At 39.1% G+C, this 16,114-nt stretch overlaps 2 protein-coding genes across 2 annotated transcripts; both read left to right on the top strand.

Annotated features, from left to right (window-relative positions):
- The first annotated feature begins 653 nt into the window (after positions 1-653).
- On the top strand, positions 654-15,652 carry CPT2 (Carnitine palmitoyltransferase 2). The gene is made up of 8 exons (XM_034971259.2): positions 654-1,371; positions 2,310-2,488; positions 3,601-3,868; positions 4,759-4,949; positions 5,715-5,884; positions 6,856-6,969; positions 13,690-13,991; positions 14,613-15,652. The coding sequence occupies exons 1-8, from the start codon at positions 752-754 to the stop codon at positions 14,737-14,739; spliced, it is 1,971 nt and encodes a 656-aa protein (XP_034827150.1). The 5' UTR covers positions 654-751; the 3' UTR covers positions 14,740-15,652.
- On the top strand, positions 9,417-10,309 carry LOC138402670 (uncharacterized). Its single transcript, XM_069500242.1, is given in 6 exon segments — positions 9,417-9,522; positions 9,525-9,576; positions 9,578-9,724; positions 9,726-9,856; positions 9,859-10,055; positions 10,058-10,309. Coding segments are annotated over 6 exon segments (747 nt in total). The 3' UTR covers positions 10,172-10,309.
- Positions 15,653-16,114: the final 462 nt, after the last annotated feature.

The raw sequence follows: 16,114 nt of genomic DNA, 5'->3' as shown, positions 1-16,114 counted from the left end.
TTTTAATCATTTATAAGGCCAGTGGACCAGCGGGGCGATTGTCTAAAACCTGCATCAATCATTATTACAATCTCAATTGTTCTGATCGGCTGAATTTGTGCGATTCTTGTTGCAACAATGAGCAACATTGTTGCCAATAGTGAGCGAGCATTAACCAATCAGTGGCCCTACCGCGGTTGTTTGACAGCTACAATGTCACGACCGCAATCATCTCTGATTGGTTAATGCTCGCTCACTATTGGCTACAATGCATTGTTGCAACAATAATGGTACAAATTCAGCCAATCAGAACAATTGAGATTGTAATAATGATTGATGCAGGTTTTAGACAATCGCCCTACTGAGATTATTCCGATCGTGACATTGTAGCTGTCAAACAACCGCGGTAGGGCCACAGACATCAATTCAATCTGTGTTGCCAGTGCTACATGCAAACACAAACATTCTTGCTGTTTGTGTTTGCGCAAGCATGTAGTCCACAATAAGACTAAACTTTACTCTAAACTAAAGTAAACAAACTTTACTCTATGGTCAACATCGTTTCAACATTGGTCTGTGGTTTCAACTGTCAACGTCAGAATAGAAGTTTTAATTTTTTTTGTATTTTTATTTATAGTTTATACTATTTACCTCCCTATATACACTGTAGTCTGTGCTATTTACCACGTAGTGATTATATTATACTCATTGTTACTTAATTTCTAAGAGCTTTACTTATTGTGTTTTTACCGAAGTTAACAATTACTATTTAATGCTTCATAAAATGCTAAAGTTAAACCACATTTCATATCGTAACGTATCGGTAGCCAAGTTTAAAGTGCGAAGTTTTGCTAGCAAGGGAATTATTGTAAAGGATTTAAACTATCAATATTTACAAAGAAGCAAGGTGCCCACATTCCATTTTCAAAAGTCCCTGCCACGACTTCCTATACCTGAATTAGATAAAACTCGGAAGCGTTATTTAAACGCACTACGACCGCTTCTAAATGATGGCCAGTTTAATGAAGCGCTAGAGAGGACTAGTAATTTTGTGGCAAATGAAGGAAAACAATTGCAAGCTAAACTTATTTCGAAGGATAAATACAACAAGCATACAAGTTACATATCAGATTATTGGTTTGATCTATATTTAAGAGATCGAGTGGCGTTACCGATTAATTACAATGCCTTCCTTGTAATGCAGAATGATGTAAGGCCAGAATATAACAACCAGTTGGTCAGAGCTACAAACTTATTAGTAAGCGCAGTTAGATTTATGTTATCACTAAGAGAAGAGATACTCGAACCTGAAGTATATCACCTACAACCGAAAAAAAGTAACACTCAGTTATTCAGAACTGTAACTGGGTTACTGCCAGCAAGCTTATCTTGGTTAGTATTTACCACATCCACTATCTCTAAAAATTTGCATTAGTTGGTGCAGGAAGCTGTGATACCTTGGTGGTTAGGACATCTACCCCTAATCAGAGGTTGGGGGTTCAATCCCGGGCATGTATGTCTAACTTCTCAGAGATATGTGCATTTTTAAGTATTTAAATATCACTTGCTGTGACGGTGAAGGAAAACATGGTGAGGAAACCTGCATGCCTGAGAGTTCCCCATAAAGTTCTCAAAGGTGTGTAATGTCTCCAATCCGTACTTGGCCAGCATGGTAGACTATGGCCAAAACCCTTCTCACTCTAAGAGGTGCTCTGTAGTGAGCCATCGATGGGTTGATCATGAAGTGCAGGTTTAAATCCTGCAGTAGTAAAAGTCCACCTGAACAAAACTAGGAGACTGTAGCAACAAGTTACAGTTTTATTCAATTACTAGCTGATGTCTGCGACTTCGTACGTGTAGATGTAGGTTTTTAAAAATTCCGTGGGAACTCTTTTATTTTCCGGGATCAAAAGTAGCCTCTGTCCTTTGCCGGGATGCAAGCTATCTCTGTACCAAATTTTATCAAAATCGGTTAAACGGGTGAGCCGTGAAAAGCTAGCAGACAGACAGACAGAGAGACAAATAATTCACACGCCACTGTGTTGCGCCGCCTGAATCCAGCGGCTCCCTGCGAATCGCGTCATGTCGTCCGTCCCTAGTCACCTAGTGGGAGGTATTCCAGCACCTTGCGACCCCAACACGCTTAACAAGCGATGGAGAGACTAGAGAGCTATGCGTGTAGTTACTCTATGTGATTAAATTATTAAGTAAATGAAATAAAATGCAATATTTTACTTGCAAGAATATACAGTATACATTTATGTAAATGTTATACAAATTAAAAATTATAATCATTGTAATATAAGTAAATAATTGTATAATAATTTCAGGTATGGAGCATATTTATTCAAAGCATTTCCACTTGATATGAGTCAATTCACTGGGTTGTTTAATGCCACTCGCATCCCTATGTTAAACAAGGACAAAATCCTCAGAGATCCAACATGCAACCATGTTGTTGTGCAGAAGAATGGCAATTTTTATGTCTTTGATGTATTGGACATGGACGGTAATATTTTAATTTTATTTACTAGTTGACCCACCCTGGCTTTGTCTGGATATGTTTATCTATTCCATGGACTGAAGTACAATACAAAATAAAAACCTTCCTTACTATATTTATAATTTAATAATAGTGTTTTTACCTACACTTCAAGGAAATTTCTAAATAATTTTTGAATACATATCAAAAATTGCGGAACCGGCAGGATTCGAACCTGCGTCTCCTGGGATCGTGCCCGACGCCCTGACCGCTAAGCCACGGTTCGCTTGCTGCCAGTGATGAAATTTGTGATATGCATGTTCAGTACTCAGTACTGAAGCGACTGTTAACTGACTGCCATCTAGTAGCGACACTGCAGTTATCGAAACTACTTCCAACTTCCAAGGGCCCATATTACCATGCAGCTCTTTCGCTTCGGTACTGAGTGAACATACATATTATCACAAATTTTGTCACTGGCAGCAAGCGAAACGTGGCTTAGCGGTCAGAGCGTCGCGCGTCGGGTGCGATCCTAGGAGACAGGTTCGAATTCTGCCGGTCCCGCAATTTTTGGTATGTATTTAAAAAATATTTCAAAACTTTACTTGACCTGGACGATTAATTATAATAATGGACAGTCCAAACCAAAGTGCTAATCTGAAAATCATAATCCTTTGAATACACTTATAAACCATACTAATATCATAAATCCGAAAGTGTGTCTGTCTTTCTGTCTGTCTGTCTTTTTGATCGATTTTGACGAAATTTTGCATCCCGGGGAAGGACATAGGCTACTTTTATGCGAAAAAATCAAAGAGTTTCCACAGGATTTTTAAAAACCTAAATCCACGTGGACTAAGTCGCAAGCATCATCTAGTCCATACTAATATTATAAATGCGGAAGTGTGTCTGTCTGTCTGCTAGCTTTTCACGGCTTAACGGTTCAACCGATTTTGACGAAATTTGGTACAGAGGTTAGTTTGCAACCCGGGGAAAGACATAGGCTACTTTTTATCCTGGGAAATTTTAAAAGTTCCCACAGGATTTTTAAAAACCTAAATCCACGCGTACGAAGTCGCGGGCATCAGCTAGTAATAAATAAAACAAAATGCTCAAATGTTACACTTTCATACTTTCAGGTAATCTATTATCACCTGCAGAAATACATGGCAATTTGGCACAAATCCTAAATGACAATTCAAAAGCTGATTTTCCCTTGGGAGTTTTGACTACTCAGAACAGGGACGAATGGGCCAATCAGAGGACACATTTGGAGGAGACTGGCAATCAAGAAGTATTACGGAAAATTGACACTGCAATATTTAATTTAGTGCTTGATGATGTTTGCATTGATGATAATAAACATAAACTATTGGCGCATTATTTACATACAGATGGGTGTAACAGGTAATTATTAAAGCCTCAATAGGGCAATGCTCAGGGGTAGAAAGAAATCCGAAAAGTATATTCCAACTCTGCCCATTGCATTATTGCCTTAATTACTCCATGAGAGGAAAATGAAATATCGCTGATATTGAAATTGACTTTCCGTTAAACCCGTGGGTTCAATCAATTCAAAATCAAAAAGTCAATTTTCTCACAATCATTTGCTACATTGATATAACTAAATGTTTTTCTCTTTCTAGTACGCAGCAATGCGAGTGTTCTCGCTCGCACATTCTTTAGCGTCTTAGCTCAGGTCGATGACCCATGTGCGTGCGAAATTTATAAAATAAAAAGGGATTAATATGTAATAATTTTAAACTTTTTAGAAGTGTTACATAATGAAAAGGTTTTTCACGTGTTTTTTTACATGCTACCTGTGTAATGGTCCAGTTAATCCTCAATGTATTTTCTTGAAATCACATTAAAGTATTGTCCGCGAGGCGATGTTGAGAATTGAGATGGCAATCGGAGTATGAGGCGGGGGGACACCTCGCACACCCGCGCTCGCCCACACCGGCGCGGCGGGGTGATTGATTACGTACCTATCTCGTGACAGGCTTGCGACAGGCGTAAATCTCGCGATCATTGCTGTCAAACGTCCGGCTAGAGAGAGACAGCAGTAGCCACAAAGCAAAATAAGAAGAAGAGAGACAGCAAATGAACTATCGGATTGCTACTGCTGTCGCGTTGCTGTCGCGACTGCAACGTTTTTACGTAATCACCCCGCCGGTTAGCGCGGGGGCTATGAGGCGTGCAGAACGTTACCTCGCCGATTGCCATCTCAACCTGTCGCTTACTATAGACACAGGTTAACTACTGAAATTAAATTAAAAATGATTACTTATTTTCAGTTGGTTTGACAAGTCGCTCAGTCTCATTGTCACCAAGGATGGTGTGTCTGGTATTAACTTTGAGCACTCGTGGGGGGATGGTGTTGCCGTACTCAGGTTTTTCCAGGACATCTATACAGAAACTACTGCTAAGCCTTTTATAGGGCCCGAAAATACACCCTCAGATAAACAAATCACAGTAAAAAAATTAGGTAAGTGCAAGAAACCGGTGATACTCTAATGGTTAAGATGTCTGCCTCTCATACTGGGGGTCGGGGGTCCGACCTCAGGTAAGCCGTACACTTTTCGAAGTTATGTGAGTTTTAAGCTATAAAGCTGTAATAGCCTAGTGGTTAGTACGCCCGTCTTGTAATCGGAGGTCGGGGGTTCGATCCCGGGCACGCACCTCTCACTTTTCGGAGTTAGGTGCCTTTTAAGCAAATAAATATTACTTGCTTTAAAGGTGAAGAAAAACATCTTGAGAAAACTTGCATGCATGTTAGTTCTCTCCATAATATTCTCAAAGGTGTGTGAAGGCTGCCAATCTGCACTTGGCCAGAATAGTGGACTGTTGGACACCTGGATTTAGGTTTTTTGAGTCTTGTGGAAACTCTGATTTTTTCCAGGACAAAATGTAGCCTATATCCCCATGGTACAAGCTATCTCTGTATCTGTCTGAATAGATTAAACAGATAATCTATATAAAGCTAGCAGCCAGACACATACTTTCACATCTCTATATATAAAAATGAATCGGTAAATGTGTTGCTGATCGCAAATCTCGAGAACAGCTGAACCGATTTCGCTAATTCTTTTTTTATAATATTCTTTGAAGTACCAGGATGGTTCTTACGGAGAAAAAATTTAAAAAAGTTGCCTGAAAAATAATCGACTGTTAGGCGGTACGAAGTTCGCCGGGGCATCTAGTTTATAATATAAGTATGGGTAAATACTTATAGGAATCGTGGTTTTTTTAGAGTTCAACTTAGATGACAAATCAAAGAGTTTTGTGGAAAAGGCCAGGAAAGATTACAGCGATTGGTGCAATTCATTGAGCATAGATTACATTTTATATGAAGGTCTAACGAAAGAAGCTTGCAAAAAGTTCAAAGTCAGCCCCGATTGTATAATGCAACTCAGTTTTCAGGTATTTCATTAATAGTAATTTTATTAATTGAAATGCGTACAAAACAAGTGGTCCAATCTGAACACGAGGCCATATGACTGCGCATTATACACAAACAGATCTCAGCCGGGCTTGTGTATTTAATTCTCAGTCTGTGACCTGTGCTAAGCACCATACCACGGTAATGTTATCTATACAGTAATGTAACTCGGCCGTATCTTTGAAATAAATACCAACAGCAGCGCGGTACGTAAACATACATTTGCTTACTTTGTGTTTAAATATGTACTTGTCATTTGCCTACTTTGTGTTTAAATATGTACTTGTCATATTAAATATGTACTTGAACTTATTTTTAGTGAAAAAATCGCGCGGTTATTAAAAAACAAAACACCGTCCGTTCGTCACTGCGGCACAGTCGCGACTGGCTGCACCGCGAGCGCACCGCGAGATCGAGGCGCGTAGGTATAGCTCGTGTTTCGCCAGTTTGTATGAAGTTGGAATACTGCTTATAACATTACCGTGACCATACTGCAACTTCAGATTGGACAATTTGTTTTGCGCGCACTTATATGTATACAGAATTAAGTCGCAATTTCGTCCGCGTGGATTTAAATATTTTTGGAACATTCTGTAGAAACCGAGATAATATTTTCCTGGGATTAAAGTATCCTTTGACCTTTTTCAGGCGTCTCTCTCCTCTTTCTCTCTCTCACTCCACTCGTGGCTCACAACCCTTGTTGAGCGGAGTCAAATCTGTTTTGGTTTTTGATGATAGAAAACACTACAGTTTTATTTATACTTAACATGTGTGATGGCGAGTCTATCTTTCTTTGTCTTTTTTACATTAAGTACTTTATATGTAAGGTATTAACCAAAAAAACTTGGCTCTAGTTGATTTACAATGTACATAGTTTTAACTTTTTAAGACAGATCCTATGCCTCTTCTGGGATTATTTTGATAAATAAATCCATAAAAAAAATATTTTTAGGCAGCATATCATCTACTTCACGGCAACTACGTGGGCACATATGAATCTTGCAGCACATCCGCCTTCAAACATGGGAGGACGGAGACCATGAGGCCTTGTACTGAAAAAACGAAGGTATTATATTAATAACTAGATGATACCCGCGACTTCTTCCGTGTGGATTTAAGTTTTTAAAATCCCTTCGATTTTCCGGGATAAAAAGTAGCCTAGGTATTTTCTTCCCCAGGATGCAAGCTATCTCTGTACCAAATTTCGAACAAGTCGGTTAAACGGATGGGCCGTCAAAAGCTAGCAGACAGACAGACAAACATACACAATTTCGCATTTGTGATAATATTAGTATGGAAGTATGGATATTATTATCATGCTTTGTAATATATTCTATGCTTTCTAAGTTTCTAATACTTGAAATCTCGAACCCTAAAAGTATTGGTAGTATTGGTACTCAAAACTACTTTAATAAAATCGTAGAAAAATCGCTGTAGCAATGCGCGGGACTGCAATTATACTTATAGGTACAAAATGGTATAATACTGGCACCGATTCCGTTGTCTTTCTCTTAACTAAATTTAGAGTATCTGCATCCTTTTCTTTTTAACAATGCTAAAAAGGGACAGAACATGAACTTTACATTTAAAGACTCTAAATTTTAGTGCACGCTACAAATTTAAACAGTAGGCTCGCGACTGTGCGCTCAAATCACGGGTTTTGCTATCTAAAAATTAAATTTAAAACTGTCAAACTGCATCTGTCCTTTTCATATTACATTAGTAAGAAGAGGAAGCGAATACTCTAAAATTAGGTTGTGCTCAGAATCAGTCCCATTGTTGTAAATTGAACATTTGCAAAGAGCAACCGTCGAGTTTCTTGCTGGTTCTTATCGGTAGGAATATCATTATTCCTAACTAGTTGTAGATTCTTTTAACGATTCAAAAACACTTGTAAAATATTATTTGAATAAAAAATCTATTTTTTAAATCTCTCGAACCCACAGAGAATTCAACCTATACCAAGAGTATGCATATAGGTACAAGGTTTTGCATAAAAACAAAATCGTAAAATGTTGGTGGGGGACAGGGAGAATACTTAGTTGTGATTGGTGGACTCAAAAGTCACATAATTAAGACAATGTGCGGAACCGACTTTTAACCTAAGCAACTGCCTAAGCTTGGCGATCGTGGGTGTCAAGCTATTAGGCGTCTATAGGTGATGGTACAAACCACCACCTAAAGACACCTAATAGCCATATTAATCTGTGGTAAAGGCACTCCACACTATACTAATGTTATGAAGAGGTAAAGTTTATAAGTTTATTTGTAAGGGGTAATCTCTGAAACTACTGAACTGATTTTTAAAATTCGTTCACCAGTAGAAAGCTAAATTATTCCTGAGTAACATAGGCTATATTTTATTTTCAATAAAATTAGAGATACCTACGAAAACTAATAAGCTTCCCGCGCAAAGCCGCCCCGGCTCGCTAGTCGATATATAATATGACTAGCTTATGCTCGCGACTTCGTCCGCGTGGTCTACACAAAACTTCAAACCTCTATTTCACCCCCTTATGGGGTACAATTTTCAATTATACATTCGTTGCTTCATTATTCATATATGATTTTATACACTGTAGTTTCCCTATTTACTTGGTAACCTCGCACAATTTTAAAGATTTATTTTAAAACAATTCAAAACGTATTTCCGGCGTACTCGCCCCCACTACGACGCCTCGGCTTTAGCTCATTCCTTTTTTGTGCGCGGTAACTATCGCACGCGCCTTCCGAGCACCATGCCGAAAAGAAGTGCGCAGTCTCAAATTGAGAAATACGCAAGAAAAATAAGAAGAAACGAATAAGGTTAGTAAAGTGTTTCTTTAAAGTGCCTTTTAGTGAAGTGAAAGTGAACATAAGTTTCGGAATGCACTGGGATTGACTGCGAGTCAATAACTTTGACATATCCCAAAACAAGATACCCACTTATTATAAAACGGGTACGACCAATGAGGCATCGGGGTTGACTACGAGTCTCCAACGATGACCTAAGCAGACATAAGTTTTGGAATGCACTGGGATTGACTGCGAGTCAATAACTTTGACATATCCCAAAACATGATACCCACTTATTATAAAACGGGTACGACCAATGAGGCATCGGGGTTGTCTGCGAGTCTCCAACGATGACCTAAGCAGACATAAGTTTTGGAATGCACTGGGATTGACTGCGAGTCAATAACTTTGACATATCCCAAAACAAGATGCCCACTTATTATAAAACGGGTAAGGCATCGGGGTTGACTGCGAGTCTCCAACGATGACCTAAGCAGAACATACGTACAATCTAAAATAGATGTAACGTTCCTCTGCGATCAGGAAAAGTCTTTTTCAAAGTATTTTCCGTTTTTCGATCTACCCTCAAGTTTTTATTTTCATAAATAAAATTACAAAATTGTAATCTTAGATAACAGAGATCATGGACACAACTGTGACACGATCCCGAGTCAGCAGTAGCTGCTCCAGAAATCACACTAGAGGCGGGGCCGGTATCTAACGATAGCGCCGACTAAAATGAGGGCGTGGCTGGGCCTGACCTTCACTAGTGATTTGCCAAATTCGGGCCCAGAAATACTGGATGCCCTCGGGGAGTCTAAGTCCGACTCACCAGACTACAGAGAAAAATTCACGACAATTTATCAAAATTGTGGCTTCCTTTACTACGGAAAGGTATGCCTAATCCCAGACAACTATAGGCTCCTGCAGGCGCCTAAACTAAACGCAGAGCCGCGATACTGGACATGGTCCGGAACGCAGCAACAGCTGAGTGCAGGAATCACTGCCTTCAACAGGGGTATTGATTTGCTCTTAAAGAGCGACAACAAAACATCTCAGCAGATGCAGGTTGCTAATTGATTCACATCATTTAGCAACTCAAAGTAGAATAAGACTGATAAGTTCCAGTTTAGATAAATCGTTTTTATACAATATAATAAGCGAATCCAAGCGAGATGATTAACTTTTGGCTCAACTTTATCTGAAAAGATAAGGGCTGCAAAAGCTATCGAGAAGCAGGGTCTTTTCATCAAAAGACCTGCTAAACCAAAAAAAAAAAAAAATAAACAGCCGTCCAGCTCTCGAGCAACTTCCTACCGGGGAAACTATGCGCCGCCTCAGTACCCGGCGAGCAGGGGGGGGAGGGGCGCGGAGACCACCGCAGGAGGCCAACGACCTTAGGTGTTCGCCGCCCTTACACAGCGTCAGCGCAGCAGCCGCAGCGAGCTGCGACTCAGTGGAAGCCCCCTGCCCCAACGCAGAATCATCACTAGCACATGTACATACAGGTCGTCTTACCCATTTTTATGATTGTTGGTTAAAAATAACTAATAATAGTGTTGTACTAGATTGGGTTAAACATGGCTATACTATACCATTTAGAACTGTAGAAAACCAGTCTATAATAGGTACCTACCTCAAAATAGTTCTTCACATTCGGAAAACTTACAAAATGCTTGAAACAATTAATAAATTAATTGCACTAGGAGCTATTTCGGAGTGCAAAAGGACAAACGATCAATTCATATCCAAGATAGGTACCTACCTATTTCTTACTCCAAAACCTAACGGTAACAAACGTTTAGTAACGAGCATTTCAAAACGGAGGATTACCGAACTGCATGTAAATTAATTCCACGTGATGGGTACCTAGCTACCATCTATCTTAAAGATGCATATTCTTTCTTCGTACCTACCTGTCCGGCCTTCTGACCGCAAGTACTTACTTAAGATTTTGTTTTCAGCCTCATATTATTCATCCAAAATATTTACGTACGGCTTTAATGGCCTTCCGTTTGGCTTGTGGCCCCACGTAGGTTTACTAAGATCATGAGGGAAGTGTTGGCATATCTAAGAAATCGGGGCTTTCAGTCGGTATGTTACTTAGATGACATTCTGTGTATCAGCGAAACATGTAAGCAGTGCTTAGATAATGTTAACGAAACGTTAAAGATATTGCATTGTCTGTAATTATTGAACTCCGCGACAATCCTTCAAGTTCCTAGGATTCGTATAGGACACTAAATGTCTTATAAGCATGTATCTTTCCGCCGATAAGCGTTGTAAAATTGGCGAGTTGGTCACAAGTTTACTAAACTGACAGCCAAGAGTTCTATTCGTGAATTTACCCGTCTTATCGAGTTTTAGTTGCAGCTTGTCCAGTAGCTAAGTATACATGGATGTATACTAAGATCTTAGAGCGGCAAAAATACCTAGCCCTGCTTAAATATGGTAATTACGAGGCAAAAATCAATCTGTCGAACGTTATATTAGATGATCTAAATTGGTAGATTTTAAATATTGATACTACATCCAACTTTATATGACAACCTAACTTCAAACTCGAAACCTATTCCGACGCGTCTAGAATAGGCTAGGGGCTGTATGTGAAAAGAACCAAGTTAGTGGCAGATGGAAAGCCACAGAAAAAGCGAACCATATTAATTATTTGGAACTAATGGCCGCTCTTCTAGGCTTGAGGTCGTTTGCTAGCAATGTAACCGACTGTGCATTATTACTACGCATAGATAACTATATGAACCGTATGGGGGGCATACAATATCCCCACCTACACGATTTAGCTAGAGTACTTACTTTGAAAATGGGGTGAACAATGCGGACTTTGGATATTCGCATCGTAAATATGTGAACATCAAAGAAAACCGCGACGACGACGCCGCTTCCAGAGTAATCAATCCAGATTATCCATGATAGATTTTCCATGATATCAACAATATTTTGGCCAACCAGAGATAGACTTATTCGCATCACCTGACGATGCGAAGTGTTCCAGAGGTATTCCATGAAAAACAAATCCTGACTAACTTTTCGCTAATACTTAAATGCCTTAGAAAAATCATTGATGATAAAGCAAGGGAGTATAAAGCAGTATACTGGTATATCCCCACTGGCCTTCGCAGCCGTGGTTATAGCTACTGCAAAACTTAATAGTTTCAGATGTGTATTATCTAAATCCCAAAAACACCTCTTGCAATCTCGTTTCAGAGATCATCATCCCTTGTACAAGCGTCTTACCCGGGCTGTCGCGAGGCTCTGCGGCAACCTTTATCCGAAAAGGCGTTTGTCCAGCATCATCTACGCTAATGATAGCTTCGCTCTCTGACAGTACTGTGAAGTCGCTTAAGCTGTGGTGGCAATATTGCATCGAGAACAACATTGACGTATTCGAGCCCTCGAAAAAATCATACTTACATTCCTAATAGTAGTTGTGCGTATGGCAGTCTAAATCCTCACCGTTCTGCTTTGTCAGCATTTATATTTATAACATCGGCTGAGACGAGTGTGTGAAGCGCCCTCTTAAAGTTGCATACAAATCGAGGCCTATAAAATCCAATTACTCGAGCACTTGGGATCCACAAGTAGTTTTAAACTTTATTTCAACATAGTTCCCTAATACCGAGCTTATCCTCGAAAAGGCCACGAATCAACTTGTAGTCTCCTTAGCACTCGGTACCTGCCTCTTATCAAGCTTGACAATATCAAGTTTTCCGAGACCGGTGCCAAAATAATGATAACAGACATCATAGAAACGTCTGCACCTGGTAGAGATCGACCAGTTTTGTGCCTGCCATACTTTAGACAAAATAAGTATCTGCCCAGCTAGTGTCCTTTCAGATTTTTTAGTATTTAAATTTACAGGTCAATACAACAAAAAAAAAAAAAAAAAACTATATATAGTATATACATACAGAAAAACTTATCACTAAAAAATTTATTAGTGATAAGTTCAGATTACATTTCTATAACTAGAAATATAAGACCTGAGAGAACAAATACGCTCCTGTTAACACAGAAGCGATCATAATATAAAGCTGCGATAACGCAGTCCATCGGTAGATGGATGAAACAAGTCCGGTCAGAGAGCGGTGTACACATCGCCGTAGGTATTCGGCCGCGAGCTCTGCTGACGTCATTATCAGAACTATTCGCAAGACCACAGGCTGGACTAGCTCCTCTGACTCTTTTGCCCAATTCTACAACAGAATTATCCTGGACGAAGGGGAGTTCACCCGATCAGTAATCAAGTATCAATAAATTAAGATAAGACTTGATCAATATCATTGATTAGGACAGTGAACTAGTTACTTAGATTAATAAGAACTAGGTACCTACATATAATTATTAAAATACATAAGCCGATTTGTGTATTAATCATAAAATCTAAAATCATAATAATAACAAATTATGCTTTTAATTCCAAAACTTTCTTCTCTTAACATCTACAGTGTATAAAATCATATATGAATAATGAAGCAACGAATGTATAATAAATGATCAAACGAACTTCCAAGTGAAGTTCGATCATTATTATATGAGTTGCTTCATTAGAATATATGATCTCCCTCCCTCCCCGATGCATGGCTTATCCCAAATAATAGAAAGTTTTGTACAAGTTACACTACATACTCTAAAATAATGAGCTAAAGCCGAGGCGTCGTAGTGGGGGCGAGTACGCCGGAAATACGTTTTGAATTGTTTTAAAATAAATCTTTAAAATTGTGCGAGGTTACCAAGTAAATAGGGAAACTACAGTGTATAAAATCATATATTCTAATGAAGCAACTCATATAATAATGATCGAACTTCACTTGGAAGTTCGTTTGATCATTTAAAATCCTTTCTTAGCGGATGCCTACGTCATAATAGCTATCTGCATGCCAATTTCCAGCCCGATCCGTCCAGTAGTTTGACCTGTGCATTGATAGATCAGTCAGTCAGTCAGTCAGCCACCTTTTTCTTTTATATATTTGGGCTTTCCTTTACCTTTCAGCTATTCTGCGACAACCTCCACTCAAACAAGTCGACAAAACAAGAGCTCAGGTCCATAATGCGGGAATGTTCAACCTACCACTCCGAGCTAGTCAAACAGGCGGCGATGGGGCAAGGGTTCGACCGACACTTGTTCGCTCTCAGGAAGATAGCCGAAGAGAATGACTTACCCCGTCCAGAACTATACGACTCTTATGAATACAAGTTCCTAAACAAGTCTATTCTTAGTACGAGTACACTGTCGGCGCCGAGTGTGTTGGCGGGAGGGTTCGGACCCGTCGCGAGAGAAGGGTTTGGGATCGGGTAAGGACTGGCTATTATAAGTATAGTCCGCGACAGGTCGAGATGGCAATCGGGGTATAAGGCGGGGGTACGCCCCACACCGGGTTAGCGCGGGGGCCGAGCTGGTGTGCGGGCCGTTCCCTCCCCGATTGCCATCTCGACCTATACCTAACTGTAGATCCTGATTTGTTGAATATGATCATCAAATCTATAAAATTTTAAAAATTGTGCTTGCTTTTTATTTTTTTATTCGTATAAAAGTTAGCCCTTGACTGCGATCTCACCTGGTGGTAAGTGAAGATGCAGTCTAAGAAACCATCTTATCCCTCTCGCTTTTATTCAATGATTACTATTTTCTCTTCATTTTCTGATGTTGATGTGAACCTGGCTTAAAATGATAATTTTTAGAGTTCCGTACCCGAAGCTTCCGCCGTACGTCCGTCTGTCAACGGGCGAACTTCTCTCGTGATAGGTAGAGAGTTAAAATTTTCACAGAATGTTGGCCACCATAACATCAAAAAATCAAAATTTCAAAATGGCCGCCATGAAAATTTGATAAAATTAAAAAATATTATTTCTTGAACGATGGTAATGAACCCTTCATGTGCGAGTCCGACTCACACTTGATTTTTTTTCTTTCAGGTACTCAGCTTTCCCCGATAAGCTTGGAGCTGCGGTATCCGCCTACAAAGCTCACAACAACAGCTCACAGTTCGTCGAAGCTTTAAATAAGTCATTTGTTGATATCACTAAAATTTTATCTGAATAAATACAATATGTTATAGGTGTAGGAATTTGTTAAAAATGGTCAAATATGGACGAATTATTATGTTAATGTTAAAATAACGGTTGAGCGCACACCGCCGACTATAGCTTCATCGTCTATACTCTATTCGCAGAAAGAAGTTAGCAAAGAGGCAAGCATCTCAGTGGGTGTTAACCATTTTGAGGCGCCAACAAATCACAAACGAAACTATGTTTTCTAATTAAATTTCTAAGAAATTCCACAAAGAGTTCCCACGGGATTTTAAAAAAATCTAAATCCACAAAACGAAGTCGCGGGTATCATCTAGGGAAAAATAAAATGTAAATAAATGCATTTAAAAAGGCGGAAAGAGGCGCAAATATGAGAATATAGAAAATAGTTTCAATATTTGTGCATTTAGGGGTGGGGACCATGGGTTCGTGGGGCGAGGGTGCTAGATCCTTTTTTAAGGACCTATCATCCCGTCTCGCGGAATCTACGGGGGATTGGCAGTTACCTCGGTCCGCATATTAGTCTGGCCATTCAACGAGGTAACGCAGCCAGCGTTCTGGGTACCCTGCCTCATCACCGTGGTTTAAATGATATTTTCGATTCTTAATTTTATTATTTATTTATTATACTATGATTAGAATATAAATATATTATTTAAAAAGGTAAATAAATTATTATAAATTTATTTTTGTAAAGTAAGTATTTTCTCCGGTTCTGCAATTTTTGATATTCATATGGAACAGGGAAACTTTTAGATAAGTATAATAAGTGTTTTGTGGAATTTTGTGAGATGTAAAATGAATGAATAATTAAAAATATAAAATATAAAAAAATCTAAGTTAGGATTATAAGAAAAGCATTTATTAAAAAAATACTATGTTTTGTACTCTGTATAGGTATTTGAATAAACACATATTTTTACAGTTTTATGTTTTTAATTTGGTATTACATGGCGAAAGGCTGAAACAAACGATGAACCTAATAATAGACAAGTAAGACAACCATTAAGTATCTGTAGGTAGCTGTATTATATTTCACAGTAGGTATGGCTATTTCCTATGTTGACCGCCCCCGCCACCCATGCTGACTACGAACTGCGAAACCACCTGCGGTGTGTACCATAGTCTATAAATAGTACCTGCCTACCTGTTACATAATATACAATCTATATATAGGTACCTACGTAAGTATGTATTACAGCCAAGCTTACATCATGGCGGACCTTTAATTCAACGACGGCTGCTATCGATTTTCCTGTACGTACGTCCATTCTGTATAAGGAGTAAGGACACATATTCATAGAGGGGACATGACTGCATTGCATAAAATATATCTTAATCATCGAGGGAAAAAGAGGGGTGTTCTAAAATGTAAGTTTAACCCTTGC

The sequence above is a fragment of the Maniola hyperantus genome, chromosome 8, assembly GCF_902806685.2.
Source record: "Maniola hyperantus chromosome 8, iAphHyp1.2, whole genome shotgun sequence".
Lineage (NCBI taxonomy): Eukaryota > Metazoa > Arthropoda > Insecta > Lepidoptera > Nymphalidae > Maniola > Maniola hyperantus.
The sequence above is the reverse complement of the archived record's forward strand: the minus strand, read 5'-3'. Positions and strand labels throughout refer to the sequence as shown.